The sequence below is a fragment of the Syzygium oleosum genome, unplaced genomic scaffold, assembly GCF_021117445.2.
Source record: "Syzygium oleosum isolate NSW1041296 unplaced genomic scaffold, Sole_v2.1 Sole_v2.09, whole genome shotgun sequence".
Lineage (NCBI taxonomy): Eukaryota > Viridiplantae > Streptophyta > Magnoliopsida > Myrtales > Myrtaceae > Syzygium > Syzygium oleosum.
Window position 1 is genome coordinate 3,528,396 of NW_026607493.1, and position 17,993 is coordinate 3,546,388.

The following is a 17,993-nucleotide window of genomic DNA, read 5'->3' on the forward strand; positions in this document are numbered from 1 at the left end:
GTGAACGAAATGAAAATTTTTGATAAAAGGATATTATCTTCATAAGGATACTATCTTGAGTTTAGCTTAACTTAGCCAAAACTATTTGAAAACAACATTGACAGATAGATTGTACAAACCACATTCATAGTCGTCTCATGCTACTTCGCTACAATTTTTACATAGGTTCCTTTCTTTTTCTTTAAGGATCCATTTGAAGCTCAAGAATGTACATACGGTGTTTTTTTTTTTTGTTGCCTTTTTGAATTTGCTCTTAGCTTCTATATTGATTATTAAACGTAATTTCGTTAATTCGTGCTCTTTTGATATGGAAATTACGCACACTGTGGAGAGAGCACAACTGTCTATTTTCTACACGGTGTTGGAGTCATCTGCGTTTCCATATATAAAGAGAATACGGAATAGGTAAATGATGAGAATTCCATCAGAAAGCGCTCGAAAAAAGGTGGCATAAGCGCACTCTTTTACGAAGAAACGATGGAAAAGAGATTTAAGTCGAATCTCTGTCCGAACGTGGGATCATCCATCGATGTCGCTCTTTCAATTTTCGAGTATCTAGTTGGTCTATTATGGGCAGTAAGAAGTTTTACCAGACACCAATGACTATTTGCCCTAAATCTCAAACAATCTTGAATGAACGGGACGGCTAAGGGCCCAATTCCCTAAAAAACCTCCAACTTTAGCCTTTTTTCCAATTATATTTCAAACTTTTTTTTGTTTCATAACAAACCCCAAACTTTACTTTTGTCCAAAAAGAAAAGAAAAGAAAAAATAAAAAATTCAAAAATATAAAAAATAATATTAAAAAATTGGACGAAAAGTTAACGGGGTAGATTTGGGACAAAAGTAAAAATTTGGGGTTTTTTATGAGACAAAAAAAAATTTGGGATATAATTGAGACAAAGGCTAAAGTTTGGGGTTTTTTTAGGGAATTGGGCCGACGGCTAAGCGAATAATCAACCTGAAGTCATCTTCTCTCCTAAGCATTAAGCAAAACCTTGAAATCCTCTCAGGATGGTAAGCCCCAGATTGCATGAAAACTAGAAAGGATGTCCATCTGCCAAAAAATATGGTAATGGACCACATCTATTGAGGCCGTAAGAACTGGAAATATTTTCCCAAAGGTCAACAAACATGCACCGAAAGTAGTGTTCGCGGAGACATTGGTTAAGCATGCTTATTAAGGAAAGATTCTTTTACCATAGAATTGATATTATGCATACCCTGAGAAATTTCTGTGTTTTGAAAATTATCATCTTCAACATTTAATTACTTAATACACGCTTAAAGGACACTCTTCAATAAAATATTGTAGATGCACACTTGTACGTAATTGTACTTTCTTCTTTAATTATAACACTTGGTTACAGGATTTAACCCCCTCGTCCATTGTCGCATTGAAATGTCTCGATTAAGCTCTTATGATGTCTTAATTATCACTTCAGTAACTTGCAATAAAGAAAAATATCCTAAGACTTTCTGCCAGACACCCGTATTCATAACAACAAATATTCAACTTAAGGATCAGTGCAACTGTCTGCCGCAAGATTAGCGGTAGATGGTGTCAAACAAACCTTAAGTCCTGTTCTATGCCAAAACAATTAATCCTGTTCCTAATACATACAACTGCAGATGTTTTCCTTAAAAATCAAGAGAATGTAAGTAAGATCAAAGAACCAAATAACAGTAGCTTACAGCTTACAGGCTCACCTCCATTCCCAGTTTGTATCTGTAGATGCCAATAAAGCATTACCTACTTCTCTGAAGAGGCAAAAAGTCATAAGCTAGAGTGACATATTATGATAAAAGCAACAACTTAACAATAGAAAAACAAACATGGCAATGGTTCTTGCCACAGCAAAATGCAAAGGAGATTCTCTTTCTTCACGCTGGCGTCTGTTTTACCAGAGAGATACCGCACTCAATAATAAGAGATGATCATGTGACATTCATCTGAAGATCTATTTGAAAAGTACAAAAGGTCATGACACGTAAGAGAACCTGATCAAAAGTTGCCTTTTGACTTTTCTCAGCAAACCAAACAGATTCAAAGACGCGTGGATGGACCATGCTCTCAATCCAAGGAATCTTGCCAACTCACTAGCTATCTTGCTGCCGAGATCACCTATCAACCCCGATATCATGATAATAAACTTTTGCCTAATGATTCCTGTCCTCAGAAATCACATTAGAAAGGCAAGTCATACCAGGAAACCCACCAGCAAGTCGGCCCCTCAAAAATCGGTATCGAACTTAGATAGCTAAAAACACTCGAAGTGTGCCACATGACTAATCATATATCTCTTGGGGATAGCCGTTACACCCCTTACCCTCGCCATGTTCGTATTATTTGTCCAGATGGATCTCCAAAACAAACATCGACTCTGCCTCTCTAACTCATGCTCAAGCTTCTACATCCCAGATTCAACCCTTTCCAGTAATTGAATTTGGTGTTCCGCATGTTTTTTCTTCAATGAAATCAGAAGAAGAGGCACCACTTGAAGGACACTCCTCTATATGATAGTCCTTTTCATCGGATAGAGACTTCACATCTTCAGATTCCATATTGGGCACAGCCTCCTGCCCCGAAGCAAAAGGTGATTCATACGGACAAATGGGAGCAGGTTGTGTTCTCATCTGCACGGAGCGGAGGAGTGCAGCTCTTCTCAAATCAGCTGAGTGGCATATGTCGCTGGGAGACGAGGGGAATCGGCCCTCAGAATCTGAGCCTCGCTGGCGGGTCTGCGACGATGTGGGTGCCACAAGGTTATGACTATATGAAGGGGATGAAGCTATAGGAGTAGCAGATGATGGGCCACCAAATGGTCTCTGACATCTATAAGGAGAAACTGGACTAGTTGGGAGGCTGTCAGACTGGGATGAACAAGCATTTATCGGGATTTCACAGAATCGGGAGTCATCAGAATCTTCTGACATTGGTGAATACTGTGAGGACATGTCATCCCTGAAAATAAATGTTTGTCACACAACAAATATTAACCAAAATAACATAGAAAGAAAGGTGTTTTGGGGGGGGGGGGAGCCAAAATCAATGCGTAAATTTGATGAACTTATTGTGCAAAGAGCGTTCTAGGATGATGCATTAAATCTAATCTTGTAATCCAGTAAACTGATGCAGGGAGACATCCCACAATTACATGACCTCAGGATGAAGCCACCATCCACATAATCATAATCTCAAACGAATAAAGGAGTGACATTCTAATCCTCTCCATCAAATACAAGATGATGAATATCACTCTGAAAGAACGAGAGAGGCGTCAGAGACACCTATTCATGAAAGTCTTTTGAGCACCTAAGAGAAGTATGCCATAAGTATTTTTCATGCGCATTGTGCGGTGGTTGTCCACTGGTATGTTCTGTTGGTTAATGCAAAATGCGTACTTAAATTCCTAAAGTTCCTTTCCCTATACTTTAACACCGGAAACTGTTTTCCAAACTTTGTGTAACTTATCACTCCACCTCCTGCAGGCATCCAACACAAAATGGGTTCGCCTCCACCGCAATCGCAACCTCCAGCACCTGCCTCCTATACTGCAGTCCTAACAACTGCCTGGCAACTGGCAACAAGCAACCGCTGCCATCAGTCAATTCTTCCAACCGCAGACAGCACTATAAAAACATACCCACTAATCATGCTAGGAAGACTTAGCAAGATAAGATTGATTTGAATCCCAAAACCCTCCACAATGAAAGAATGATTTGGATCCCCGAAACCATCGTGATGCTCATCATCTCAGTTATTAGCCTAACTAAGAATGATTTAGCTGAATTATGGTTACTTGATGAGGGTACAACAGTAAAGTTGTCACTGTGTTGCCAGGAGGTTACAGGTTCGAGTCGTGGAAACAGCCTCTTGCAAAGATTGCAAGGTAAGCCTGCGTACCTTAGACCCGAAGTGATCCGACCATTCCCCTAAACCCACTTATCATGAGAGCTTCCTGCACCAGGCTGCCCTTTTTATGGTTACTTGATGAGGGTGCATGAACCCCGAAATTCAAATTGAGTAAAAAAATCCAATGGATTTACCTAAAATAAAACATGCTATCAGATCTAGCAGGAGAATCCATATAGTTTTCGCCGAGGGTGTCCCCGACGGTCAATCCATTTAAGCTGGAAGCCATCATCTGCATCACAAATCAAAACATCTCAACAGACAAGTGCTTGGAAACTAACCAGTTCCAAGCTTCCTGTAAAGCCTACTACTAGAATTTATGGAAGAAGTAAAAGTCAACGAGCCAGGCCCCATGATTCCTTCCCACTTCCATTTCTTGAAACTACATCAAATCACTACAGTAAAAGACAACCAAGAGAAAATTTTGCAATTTCCACCGCAAGAAATTCGCCCTAAAGAAGAACTCCGTATCTCTAGATAACGCTTGCAAAATTGAGTACGGGGACATCCACAATGAACTCAGGCATTTTGCTCGAAGTGGAATTGATTCCGCAACTATCGCAAAACCCTTTTCACCAGAAAACGAGGGAACAGAGGAAAAAGAAATGGGGGGGCGAGAGACAAAAACCTCGCTGAGATAGCGCTTGTGAGAGTACAAATTGTCGAGGTAAACCTCGTCGTCGGGGTCCCTGCTGCGTTTCCCGCTCGACGACGCCGTCGCCGGCGGCGTCGACGGCGTCGACGTCGAGGTCGATGGAGAAGCCGAGTTCGCATTATTCGAATTCGAAGCCATGGTTTCTTTTCTGGAAGCTTATAGCGAGTCTCGCTCACGGATGAACAAGTGGAATCTGGCTTTGTTCAAGCGAAGACGATGGGAATGCTGCTGCGCCTCGTCCGATTTCTGGGTGCCTGGACGCCGCCATCGGAGACGGAACAAGATGCGGCTGTGAAGAGACGTTATGAGGTCGAGTACGCCGTTCAAATCTCGACTCCGTACTCGCGGCGGTGAGTCGACACGCGCCGAACACGGTCTGGCTCCCTCGGGGACATGGCCACGGGCCGGTTTCGGCCCGGGTCAAACCCGGGACCGGCCCGTTGACCTGGCCCGCGGTTTGGAACCGGAACCGGCCCGTGGCCTACGGGCCTGGTTCCGGGCCCAGTTCCAAAAAAAAAAAAACTGCAGATAAGTGGAGAAATTCTTTTTTTCACCAAATTTGATTACAATATACATTTTGATTACATTTTATATTGAATAATTCATTATTTCATAATTTGATAATTCATTATTTTTTTATTTCATAATTTATTTTTTAATTTTTACCGACCGGTTCCGACCGGGCGAACCGGAACCCCAGAATCAGCTTGGTTCATACATGGCCACGAATCGGAACCGTCGGTTCCGAACCATGGCCATGTCTACTCGGGACAAAAACTCGTGAGTCGTGGTTAGTTTAAATTTAGATTAATTTTCGTAACGTTTCTTAACTTCAACGAATGTCGTTGGGGGTAATGCATGGATCTTGATCTGACTCGGGACTCAGACCGGTCAGTTCTAGATGGTTTTCAGAGAACCGGTTAAGTTCTCAGTTCCTGAGAAAGAAGTTAGAACTTCACCTCTCATCTAGAGCAAGGCATCATCGACTTTGACTTCTTGTATTAACCGAATAGAAATCCTAACAAGCTCTATCGAAATTCATAAGATGGTGGGCAGCTCCTTCTGATAGTAACAACGTGTGCGTTTTCATTGTATGAATTGGGACTCGAGCGACCTTGAATTGTGGATAAGAAACGAGTTAAAAGTTTGAGCTCTAGTCGATTCAATGCCTTGTCAGTATAGTTACTTATGCTGGGCATAGTAAATTCCCGAGTGGATAGGGTCAGTTCCAATTCCATAGAATGGGAACCAACCCCATCTGGTCCAACTCTTGGTTCCAGGGTGGGAATCGATCCACCTTGAAACCAATCATTCGTAAACGTCACACCCCAATTTCTATAAGTATAGAAAAAACGACTCACCATCCTTCCCAAATAATACAGTCTCAAACATAATCAACAATAACTGGCTAAATCCAACAACTATCATCTCATATATATATATATATATATCCAACTACCTAAATTTATACACGAAATATAGTTATAAAAAAATTCATGCACTCTTGTCCTAGTTGCCACTAGTCGAAGAACTTGAAAGACATATAAGTTAGATGGTATAAGCAATCACAACCCAATGAGTAATATACATCTCATCTAAGCATATTGAACGTCTACAATGCATATTTACAAAATAATTTTAGAATTCTTTTACTTAAAATCCTATATATATAATATATGTGCAATATCAAAAAGCGTTATATCACTTTAACGTAACTATATACATAGCAGACTTGCTCATTCAATCAACAATATTAAATCAAAATTCCATTCTTCATTCTCTATCAAATCACATATCAATAGTTTGATATATGACCATTGCCACGCCTCATGACAAGTTTGACCCCAAAAAAAAAACGCGTCGTGACAAGAGCAATTAAAATCTCTTTTGCTAGGTCTCCACCTATATTGTCGGTGACTCGGTTTACAAGAATATCCTGAAAATAACATGCATACCCATAAAGCCCTCAATTGGTTCATACCAACAATATGCATCAAACCATCGAGTCATCCTCTAATAATCCATAAAACCTATTCAGCATCCACAGCATAAATCAATTTTACAAACCAAGACAAATGACCTTCGTAAATTGATTCATTAATTTTAATACATTTCATAAAACATTTTCGAATTTATTTCCAAATTCATTTATAAACTAGAGTATGTATAATATTTCGCGATTCTTTTCTTAAAATGTTCTCACCATTCACAAACAATCAAAACTAGTAAACGCTCAATTTGACTTTATACAACAAATACGCCTTTCATGTCTCATAATATATCGAAGTCCTGTCACTTTTAAAACATGAGTTTGCAAATTCATTGAAAAGATAAGCATCACTTACCACTAACTATAAAGACCACGTCACTCGAAAAGCTTCAAATTGGAGTGCTGAAATGGTGTTAATGCGACGCGTTAACATGTCCTCGACGACCTTGAATTTTTCAATAGCTAATTCGCCCCCCGCTTGCCGAAAGAAGCATTTTAAACTAATCTCTGTCAAAGTCGATTGAGGTGAGCTTAGTCACGTAGAATTCTTCAGTCAAATGACATGTGTCCAGTGTCTACTAGCCAACGTTTTGTTTCAGCATGCAAGCGGGATTCATGCCTTATTCCAAACATTTCTATGCACTAAGCTAACTTATTATTCTTAATTTTTTGTTTTGTGAAAGTCTAACTGTTACATTCAACTCTCCTTAAATGCTTCGGCAACGTACTTAATTTCTCGCATTTCCTTACATAGACTAACTTGGTTTTCGGGCAAAAGGAGAAGCCAATCCAATTCGTTTGACTTCAAATCCAACTAATTGAAGCATACGAGTCTATTGAAGCTGATAAAAACCAAACCCGAAAAGCTCGAGTAGAGTGTCGGTGGTGTCGAGAAATCTCATTACTTAAGAGTTATATTTCGAGTTTTTGAACCATATGCATCTACGGACAGCTCTTAGCAGTAAAATATTCTTTATCGCACTACCTTTGCCAGCGTCAACAGACGCATCGACTCAAGCTCGAGTGAAGTGTTTGTGATCTTTATTGCCCGAGACTCTTATTGCGGATCTTCATGTTCGGAGCTCTGTCACATGCATCAAAGGATTGCTCGTGGTGGCAAAAAGTGGTCTCTCCTCGTACCTTTGCTGCCTCCAAAACATTTGCGGCGCAGGCATTTTGACATCCTAAACACTGGAAACCTTTTTCGCAATAGAGAAAAAAACAAAACAGTCAAAACATTTGACAACGTTACAAATATGGACACAAACATTGGCATCCATTTTTCATAATTTTTCAAATTTAGATAATGTATTAAATTTGAGGGAAAGCGGAAAAATATGCTCTTCTTTACTTAATTTTAGTGGGTTAGTATCATAAAAAATCTCAAATTAGTACAAATATGCCACATTTATCTCAAATTAATTTTCGTGTCACAAAAACTCACAAACTGGTACACCCGTGTCACGTTCACCCAAAACCGGTGCCCTTGCGTCACATTTACTTAGAACTAATTTTTATGTCACAAAAAATTCCAAACTGATAAATCCGTGCCACATTTACCTCAAATCGGTGTTCCTATGTCACATTTACCTCCAAAAAAATTTCAAATTTACCATGATTTTTGGATAAAAGTGATACGAGTATATCAGTTTGGGGTATATATGATACATATGTACCTATTTGGGATATAATAATATATCAGTTTGAGATTTTTCGTGACACGTATGCGATTTAAAATTTTTGGTAATATTAACCCAATGTTAATTCGAAACAAACAAGCACTCAAGCATATGCGTTCACCATTCGTTTCCAAGAATCTTTTGGGAGAATCTTTCCCCATACCGGGTCTTATAAAGCTAATGCACGTCGTATGCACGTGTCGACATAATCATCACACGTGTCAATCACTGGTGTCAGGCATCATCACATGTTTAAGTTCTAAATATGTCCATCCCATTTTGACCCCCAAAAAAAAAAAAAAAAAGAAGAAGAAGAAGAATATTTCCTTCGGATGCTTAACCCAATAAAAAAATGAAAGACGACAAGACGCATCTGAAGAGACGCGACCACCCTCCTTAACTAAATAAAAAGCACGCGACCTTTTGAACATGTCCACGGAACAATCCTCCGTGGAGAGAGAGATTAGTAATGGCACGGTTGAAATTTCTCTCAATTTCGAGGGCTTCCTCGCTCCTCCCCCGACCCCCACCACCACCGCCCCTGCGTGGCGTCACTGCCGCCTCGCTCCCCAAGTCGCGTCGCGCCTCGGTCGTCCCTCTCCGCCTCCTCCCATTTCCCGCTCGCGCATTTCGTCGAGCTCCTTGCGCGCGGCACGAGCGGCCGGCGCCGATCGGTCTCGCTTCGGTCCAGAGCGAGAGGGGCGGAGGAGCGGCGAGGGAGGCGGGGAGGATGAAGTACGTGCTCGTGACCGGGGGAGTCGTCAGCGGCCTCGGCAAGGGCGTGACGGCGAGCAGCATCGGGGTCGTGCTCAAAGCCTGTGGCCTCCGCGTTACCTCCATCAAAATAGGTTCGCGAAACGCGTGACGATGCTTGCCGAGCACCGTCTTTCATGAGCAAGTTTTGTGTTCTTTTGGGGGATGTTTCTCTGGTTGGTTTAGGTGTTTGGTTTGGGTGACCGCCGATGTTTTGGCTGTGCTGTGTCTCCTTTGGTTTGTGGCGACGAAATGGTTTTAGCGAGAGAGAGAGCGAGAGAGGGAGAGAGGGTGAGTTCTCAAAAGCCAAAACCGCAGGAAGAAGGAAAGCTAGTGCTTTGGTTGAGTAGCTATTTGCCGTTCACGAGCGGCAATGAAGTTCTTCGAGTTCTAAAGAGCCTAGTTAAGAAAGAGAGGCGGCTTTTTTTTCTTGGTTTATTTTACTTATTTCGGGTTAAAAGGAGTATGCCACCATACTGATGCAGACAGCACCTTCTGACAGATTTCTTGGCTTTACTGGGTGTTGTTATTGTTTGTTTTGATCCCCTTTTAATACTTTTTAAGTCTCAGTTGTTTTCGACAATTTCATGACTTGCAGATCCATATTTGAACACGGATGCTGGTACAATGTCTCCCTTTGAGCATGGGGAGGTTTTTGTCCTCGATGACGGCGGAGAGGTTGCATGAATGTTCATGTCCTGCTAATGTCGTTTTCCCTGTACTTCAATTTTCTTTGGCAAAAGATCGGTGTCCGAGACCGATTGTTTTCTCAATATGCCATTTTATGCCTTTGCAACTCGCCTTCTTTTCTTAGGTTGATCTGGATTTGGGAAACTATGAAAGATTCCTAGATATAACTCTCACCAAGGACAACAACATCACCACAGGAAAAATATACCAGGTGCTCTAATTTACTACAGTACTGCTTCTCCATGTATTTTTGTTCACGTACATTTGAAATTATATTATGCTGATGATATATTGATACATCCCCACTTTTTATCAGTCTGTCCTTGAGAAGGAAAGGAGAGGTGATTACCTTGGAAAGACGGTCCAGGTAATCCCTGTGCTCTAAATGACTTGTCTGCTTTCTGACATGAGATTACGGACTCAGAGTTAGGCTCTTCCCGTGTCTGCACTTTTCTAGGTGGTTCCACACGTGACGGATGCGATTAAGGATTGGATTCAATCCGTCTCTGCTATTCCCGTGGATGGAAAAGAAGGCCCTGCCGATGTTTGTGTTATAGAGCTAGGAGGGACTGTAGGTAAGAGTCAAAAGAGGATAAAGTTCTGTTTCCCCAAAAAGACCTTGTTTATTATACATTACAATTTTCCCTTCCCGGGGTAGAGCTGATGGATGTGCTTTGTCCAGGCGACATTGAATCCATGCCATTTATTGAGGCTCTGCGACAATTATCATTTTCAGTCGGTATACTCTTTGACTTCTCAATCTGCTTTAAGGAACTAGGACGATATTTTCTCCCTATCTGTTCATGGCATTTCTTTTGCCTTTTTTTTTTTTTGCTAATATTAATTTTTTTTAGTTGTTTCGTTGTACTTAATTCTACACAGTATGGACCATATATTATCCATGCTGTGATCTTACAGACAGCCGTCCTCTTTTATATGGTTGTATACTGAGCATTTTTATGATATGGTATCTGGATTTTACTTAGTGGGTCGCTGTATCACTCGTGGAAGCATGTGCATATGATGCCCATAAAATGTTGAAATTAAGACATTTGTGCATTATATAACTTAACTAGTGTCATTATATTCCCAGGTTAGACAAGCTGCTTCTAATGTGTTATTGCCTGTGCCGTGATGCTTTTATGTGTTTCTTTTTTCATTTTTCTGAAACATGGAGAGCTTTCTGATGTTAATCTTCAATTTCTTCAGGCCCAGATAACTTCTGCCTTATCCACGTGAGCCTGATACCAGTACTAGGTGTTGTGGGAGAGCAAGTACACACTTCTTTCACTTAATTTCAATCGCAAAGGATCTAAAGAATTTCAACTTCTTTCTATTTTTTTGTTGAACTCGGTGTATGATATCCTCTCTCTCTCTCTCTCTCTCTCAGAAAACAAAGCCAACACAACATAGTGTCAGAGAATTGAGGGCACTAGGCTTGACTCCTCATCTTCTAGCTTGCCGCTCTGCTCAGGTATAAGATTTCCACATGCAAAACACTATCAACTTAATCTCAATGAAATAATTTGGTCCAAGATTCATTTCTTCTGGGTCTAGAGCCTAGAGACTGCAGGCAGATTCTCTTTTTTGTCATTTGCTCTTTTGTTGGACTCACTGCTCCATTTCATGATTTTGGTGTGGTACCGAGGTCTCATGAACGTCTCTAGTGAATTTTGTTTTGATGGGGCAATCACTTGGCTTTAATATCCTTTCCTAGCCATTTTGAGCCAGAGTTTTTGAGAGTGGTGTAGATGAGAATGCTTTTTGGATGCATGGACACACGGGAAACGACACGATTAGAAATCAATCTATCCAGAAAATGTAGGCTTTGCCCCTATTGAGCACAAGGTGAGCGAAGGTCGTTTGAGATAGCTTAGTCATGTGGACAAAGACCTTTGGACGCCTAGTGAGGAGATTTGAGCAAGGTATGGAAACCTTGGTTAGAAGGGGCACGGGATGACCTAAAAGGACGTGGAAGAAGACAATATGGAAAGATACGGGTCATTTATAACTTAATGGGACTTTAGTACATGATTGAGTGCTATGATTTATTAGGATTCATACAGTGGACCCCACTTTAGACTGGTTGAATGTTGTGCTTCTTGGAACATTTGTATATTAACGCCACCAATGTTGATAATTCAAAGAGATTTTGTGCCCGTCTCATAGCTTTTCTAGCATATACACGAGCAATGTTTCGTGATTTGCTTAATTTAAGCCAATTTTGAATCATGTCTCACCTTTATATTGCAGCCCTTATTGGAAAATACGAAGGAGAAGCTTTCACAGTTTTGCCATGTTCCGGTAATTGGTTCATTCTTTTTTTTTTTGGTGTGTTTTCTCAATTTGGCTACTTCAGCACCTCTATTGATACCATAGCTTTTACGTGCATTTTGATCTTTTTCAGATTGGTAATATTCTTAACATCCATGATGTTCCTAACATCTGGCACGTTCCTCTTTTACTTAGGGTGGGTTAAGATGCTGACAATTCATTTTTCTGAGTTTTAGCAAATATCTTTTGAAGTCTCCTTAACGTCTCTTTGTCTTGTTTGTAGAACCAAAATGCTCATATCTCAATCCTGAATCAGCTAGGCTTGGTTAGGTGAGTTCCTTTCGAAATATTCAACCTGATAAGCATGAAGTTTGGCATAGAGCAATAATTACTGTAAATCGGCTTAAGACTTGCGTGTGTGTGAAGGCTGCTTGTTTATGTATTTTTAAGCCAACTAAGTTTATTTTGGCTTATGCAATTTTTTTTTTGTTTGGAGGCGCTTAGGAATGCTAGAAATGTTTTTATTATGAAATTGTCTGAGTTGGAGAATCTTCTTCTCTGACATTTTAATAATGCCAGATGTGTGTTGTCTTCTCAATAATAGGGGCTACTGTTTAGTTTTGGATGGATAGAGATGCTGTCTTTATAGAAAGGTGAAACTGTAACATGATGAGTCTATTACTCTTGATCATTTCTGGTGCCAGGCAAAAGATTTGTCTTATTGGAACGTACTCATTTTTCATTTGTGTTTTCTTTAGACCCCTGGATTAATTATCCATCTTGGTCTCCTTTCTTTTCTTCTTTTTCCCCACCGATACACGCATAAATGCTAGATTTTCATAGTCTGAACTCATTGGTCTGTCTTTCCTGTTTTATTCTTCAGGTGTAAATTCTATTGTCATTGGTAGCCATAGAAATCTTATCCAGATTTATCGATTTATTAACAGCTTTTTTGAACTGTGCCTTCAGCATTGCTAGCCCTCCGAATTTGGAAGATTGGACCAGGAGAGCTGAGAATTTTGATAATCTCACTAATTCAGTTAGTATTATGGTTTCTTTCTGGAATTTCTGTTTGAATTTTATGCTGTCAGTCATGCTAGTTAATTTGACTAATTAGTGGTTAGAGCTAGATTCTCAGATCTGTTTGATATTTCTGTTTGGGAGATTCTTATATTAAAAAATACTGATATGTGCAGGTGAGGATTGCGTTAGTTGGAAAATATGTTGGCCTGACAGATTCATATCTTTCTGTAGTCAAGGTGTGATTTCAATTTCTGACTTATTTGGTTCACTGAGATGATAATATCTGAAACTGAATCTTAATTAATTTGGATTCCTTTTGACATGTATAAAAAAATCCCACATTGCTGTGGCCTGATTGTTCAATTTAGAATCTTTTAGGTATGCATGTTAAATCCTTATAAACAGTTATGAGTTTAATAATGACGGTCATGGTTTCGTTTTGAACATAAAACAAGTTGGAAGGAGGTTAATCCCTAAGCAGAATCTATCTATTCGACTACTTATTTTTTGGTTCAAGCATTTAAAACTATAACAGCTGCCAATTTGGAGTCCTAATAACATCTGGGATTTGATCAATCTTCCATACTAATTTGTTTACAGGCCCTGTTGCATGCTTGCATTGCTTGTTCTTTGAAGCCAGCGATTGATTGGATTGCAGCTTCTGACCTTGAAGAGGATAGTGCAAAATCGGTTTGTACTACATATCTCCATTCAAAATTACAATGATGAAGGGTCTCTCCAAATGTTTCTCTATTGTATTTATCTTCCTTATATGCTTTTGCTTGATGCAGACACCGCAAGCGCATGCAGCAGCATGGGAAACTCTGAAGGTATTAATCACTAATTTTTGTCAAACTTGTTCTCTCTGTCTATGACCTTTGTGGAATTTTTCGCTAGCATCACATGAATATTATTGCCATTACAATGGATTAAGAGCTAATGTTTTTTTTTTTCCTTTCAACTTTTAGTGTGTGCTCTCATGACAGAGGCACATGGTATTCTATAACAACTGGCATTTGTTGTGCTTGCATTGCAGCGGAAATAACAGAAAAAACGCTTTGTTGCATAGAAACTTCCTGGCTTTTTCTGCGGTGCTAATGTTGATATCACCACAATTTTCAGTTACCAACTTTTTTTTTGGTCATTTTTCTCTTTCTTTTTTGATATGGCTTATTAGATCTGGTAGTTTAAAGTCTTTGAGCAAAATGCTTGTGACTTTATACAAGAACCTGTCATTTTATTATCGTGTGACTTTTAAGTCGATCGAACGCAATTGATGTTTTGTTGAGGTGAGGAACATTTTTTCCCGTTGTTTGAATAAATAATAGCTGTATGTCCTTTTTTGCATAAATGTGCAGAATGCATCATGTGTCATAGTTCCAGGTGGATTTGGAGATCGTGGTGTGACAGGAATGATATTGGCTGCTAAGTATGCAAGAGAAAATAATGTCCCTTATCTTGGGATTTGTTTGGGCATGCAAATTTCTGTTATTGAGTTTGCCAGATCTGTAAGTACATTAACTTAGCCTTGATCATCCCTTCTTGTGTGCATATAGATTTATACTAATGTTTGTCTCTGATTTAGGTTTTGGGCTTGGATACAGCAAACAGCACAGAGTTTGATGCTGAGACGCCCAATCCTGTCGTAATGTTCATGCCTGAGGTGTGGCTTTATTGTTTGTTTTAAAACTTAACAAAGATCGTATGTGCAAGTGTGCTATTTGGTCTAAGGTCCTAATATGCAGTTATGTGCGTGCAGGGATCAAGAACGCACATGGGAAGTACCATGAGACTGGGTTCCCGTAGAACATTATTCCAGACACCAGATTGCATCACTTCAAAACTGTAGGTGATACATTTTCCACTTCGTTTTTGTCTGTGGTGCTATTTGTCCATGTGCCCTTTAAGTGGAAAAAGAGCTATTATGCATCTTGAAATTGGGGCAGTTGGGGACTGTGAAGTTCTAGAAAAGAAAAGATTAACCGTTCTGTCTAGTAAACATCCGCAGAACATTTTTTTGGGTCGCTTGAGTTGAGGCTTAGACATTGATGTTCAGTTTCTAGAAGCTGAGGTATTGGGATTGATACAAAAAACACAATTTTTGCTAAATATGATGGTCTATATTGAAATACTGGGTAATTATTAGTATTTGGCTTTCTTAGTGATTTGCAAGAAATAGCTGTAAGGTAACTGTGTTATTAGAAGTGTTATGAGATTATAAATGGAATAATACATTCTCTCGTTTTCTCAATTTTGCTTGCTTATTTATAGGTATTGCAACTCAGAATATGTTGATGAACGACACCGGCATAGATATGAGGTTAGCTGGAAGCTAGTGTTGATTTTGCTATAGATGAAGTGTCATGAAGATCATAGAGTTACTTTTGTGATGATCATGGGATGATGCAGGTAAACCCTGATGTGATTGGAAATCTAGAAGAAGCTGGATTAAAATTTGTTGGAAGGGACGAAACGGGTAGGAGAATGGAGGTAGGTTTTCCGCCAAGTGATATTTTGGTTATCTGGCTTTTTAATTACTTATGAATTTCCTTTTTGTTGGAGCTAGGATTCTTTTGACATGTAAAGAATCTCAATTTATTTTCTTAAGTATGAGTGGGATTGGTCAGAACTTGGCCTGGAAACTACAAAATGAACTGAATTACTTGGTTTTTGCATGCAGATTTTGGAGCTTCCAACTCATCAATTTTATGTAGGTGTCCAGTTCCACCCTGAATTTAAGTCACGACCTGGGAGGCCCTCAGCTCTATTTCTAGGTATCTTGAATGAGCAAGCCTGTTAATCCAAAATATCTCTTGTTCTCATTGAGAACTATACGAGTATATAAGTTTTCAGTTGCATTGTTGTTATCTACTGAACAACAATGAAGAATCAGGACCTGTGGCTGTGCTCTACTTACATGCATCCTAAGACTTGCTTTTTGTGCGGATAGGTTCAAGGTTCATCTGTTTCACTAGCAGCATACCATGCTACGCATGGGCTTGTGATTCATAATATTTCTAAAAGAAATGAAAATTTTATGAATTCATCAGCGATAATTGAATTTCTTAGCAACTTAATGCGCTTTTCCTATCTTTTGGTCTGTATTTCTTATTTGGCTTAATTTTTATTGAAAAGATTGACTTGGCTTTAATTTGGTTTAATGTATTCTTTACTTATGTATTAATTTATCTCATCATGCAGTTATTTATTTTTATATATTTAGTTCAAATAAAAATTAGCTACATTTCCTATTCTTTTGAAGGGACTTCTCATCAAGGAAAGTGATAAAAGAAGTTGACTATAGACTTCGTTATCAGTAAGAGTTAATTTAATGAGAGGATATAAGTTTATAGTAATTCATGCAGATACTGCATGTATGCAGTTATAGCTATGAGTTTGGGATTTGAGCAGTGTGGCGCTGCCGCGCTGTAGTAGTTTTTAAGTCGAACTTTTATCAACACCTTATCTCCGGCTTTCAGGAAGTTGTATAGGTTAGAATTGAATGTCTGTGGATTTGTTGTTGGTAGCGCAAAATGGGGAGAACAACCTGAATAGTGCCTCAAGTATATTTTTGGATTTGTTGAAAGGTGTAATTTTGTCTTCAGGGTTTGAATTGATTAATAATTTATGCATGTTCCTAAAGCTTTACTGGGACATCACATCTTTACTTGTGTTACTCTGATTCAGGATTTATCTTGGCGGCAAGTGGGCAGTTGAAAGCATATCTTAGCCGACATCAAAATGGGAATTGATCCATCTGTTGGTTCCCATGCCTAAACACTCAAAAAGTTTTTATGAGGTAGGCAATTAGTAAAATGGAAAAATGGTTAAGGTATTCACCATATAGAAGATAACTGTGGCTTTGTCCAGTTGAAGAATTGGCTTTGTAGTCATGCATGCATCTCTTTAGTTAAGGTTAGGATTTTGTTTGGTCATGCAATTCGTTGCTGATCCTCACACTATTTGCATCTGCTTAATTGCTTCTTGTAGTAACACTGGCTTGAATGAGCGCATCTTTTGGGTGCTATGAGAATGCCTCTCTAACACTTAAACAGGTGTTGTGGTATTTGCATTCACCTTAAATATTCCTTAGTAAATTGTCGTTATTTAGAACTTGACTGCACATTGACATTGGACAGATTTTGGCTTGATTTAGATCCTAAAATTTCATAAAGTATGCGCGGAACTGAAGTCTTTAGCATGCTCTGCTTGCTGTGTTCGTTTGCCCAAAAATAGTTGTTCTTTACTAATGTTGCATGTCATTTTCATTTAGAAATTCTAAACCTTCGTCTTGTCCTTGATAGGGGATGTCAAAGGCAATAGCTCATTGTAGATTTCGGCTTCAATGGTTCTTAGACCAGACATTTTTCTTTCTTGATGATGTAGCGCCAAACCTCAAAGAGATATGCAACCCACAATTTTGTAGCTCAAGCTGGCGGAAACCTATTTGACTATGTGAGTTCATCACATCGAAGTGCTCCATAGTTGCCTTAATTGGGTTCTCAGCCCAGATATAACTATTAAATATGGAGAACTGTTTTTTCCCCTTTTCCCCTCTTTCTTTTGTACTAGTAAGGAGATTAGACATTTTGAAATTCAGTGGATGCTAAAATGCTGTGATTTCGTTCTTCGATCTGTCTTTCCCCTGACGTTATGAACCGTGCTTCAGCACTTTCTGCATAATTTTTGGGAATGTAAGAGAAGTAATGGTCGAAACTTCGGTAGAATGTGGATTTTGTTGGAGCAATGCCGGGTGACGCTTGTTTTTAGGACCAATCAAATAGAGTATGAACATCACAGAGGCATCGCTGTGTATGCATTCCATGTCAGCCCCAACTTCTTTTCTTGGCAAATTCCGTTTTCTTGTCAGGCATTGATTCCATGTGTAAGATTTCTATTCTCTGTTCTTACATACATACATATCAGATCATTGCGTGAGTTTTGAACTTCTGATCTACAATCGGACACACTGCGGGTACGCCTCGGATCCTTTTCAGTACCAAATTCCTCATG

At 39.3% G+C, this 17,993-nt stretch overlaps 2 protein-coding genes across 7 annotated transcripts; one reads left to right on the plus strand and one right to left on the minus strand.

Moving 5' to 3' along the window:
- Positions 1–1,495: 1,495 nt before the first annotated feature.
- LOC115673729 (uncharacterized) lies at positions 1,496–4,959 on the minus strand. 3 transcript variants are annotated; one of them, XR_008817263.1, is made up of 4 exons: positions 4,545–4,959; positions 4,051–4,148; positions 2,208–2,965; positions 1,496–1,729 (listed from the first exon to the last, which is right to left on the minus strand). XR_008817263.1 is itself a non-coding variant. In XM_030595983.2 (3 exons), the coding sequence occupies exons 1-3, from the start codon at positions 4,707–4,709 to the stop codon at positions 2,425–2,427; spliced, it is 804 nt and encodes a 267-aa protein (XP_030451843.2). In that variant the 5' UTR covers positions 4,710–4,959; the 3' UTR covers positions 1,496–2,424. The 3 variants fall into 3 exon arrangements, 2 of the variants coding, with proteins under 2 accessions (XP_030451843.2, XP_056170902.1); XM_030595983.2 differs by having other exon boundaries at positions 1,496–2,965; XM_056314927.1 differs by having other exon boundaries at positions 1,496–2,965; positions 4,051–4,211; positions 4,545–4,678.
- Positions 4,960–8,703: 3,744 nt separating this feature from the next.
- LOC115673653 (uncharacterized) lies at positions 8,704–17,707 on the plus strand. Of its 4 annotated transcripts, none has more exons than XM_030595878.2 (23): positions 8,708–9,088; positions 9,592–9,671; positions 9,808–9,894; positions 10,000–10,050; positions 10,141–10,258; positions 10,366–10,422; positions 10,893–10,957; positions 11,074–11,157; positions 11,937–11,987; positions 12,091–12,153; positions 12,241–12,287; positions 12,927–12,996; positions 13,154–13,216; positions 13,581–13,670; positions 13,772–13,810; positions 14,339–14,488; positions 14,566–14,643; positions 14,740–14,825; positions 15,252–15,300; positions 15,390–15,470; positions 15,661–15,754; positions 16,668–16,779; positions 17,285–17,707. In XM_030595878.2, exons 1-22 carry the CDS (start codon positions 8,710–8,712, stop codon positions 16,730–16,732), a joined length of 1,947 nt encoding a protein of 648 aa, XP_030451738.2. In that variant the 5' UTR covers positions 8,708–8,709; the 3' UTR covers positions 16,733–16,779; positions 17,285–17,707. The 4 variants fall into 4 exon arrangements, with proteins under 4 accessions (XP_056170647.1, XP_056170646.1, XP_030451738.2 ...); XM_030595879.2 differs by having other exon boundaries at positions 17,367–17,707; XM_056314671.1 differs by lacking the exon at positions 17,285–17,707 and having other exon boundaries at positions 8,705–9,088; positions 15,390–15,456; positions 16,668–16,722.
- The last annotated feature ends 286 nt before the right edge of the window (positions 17,708–17,993 follow it).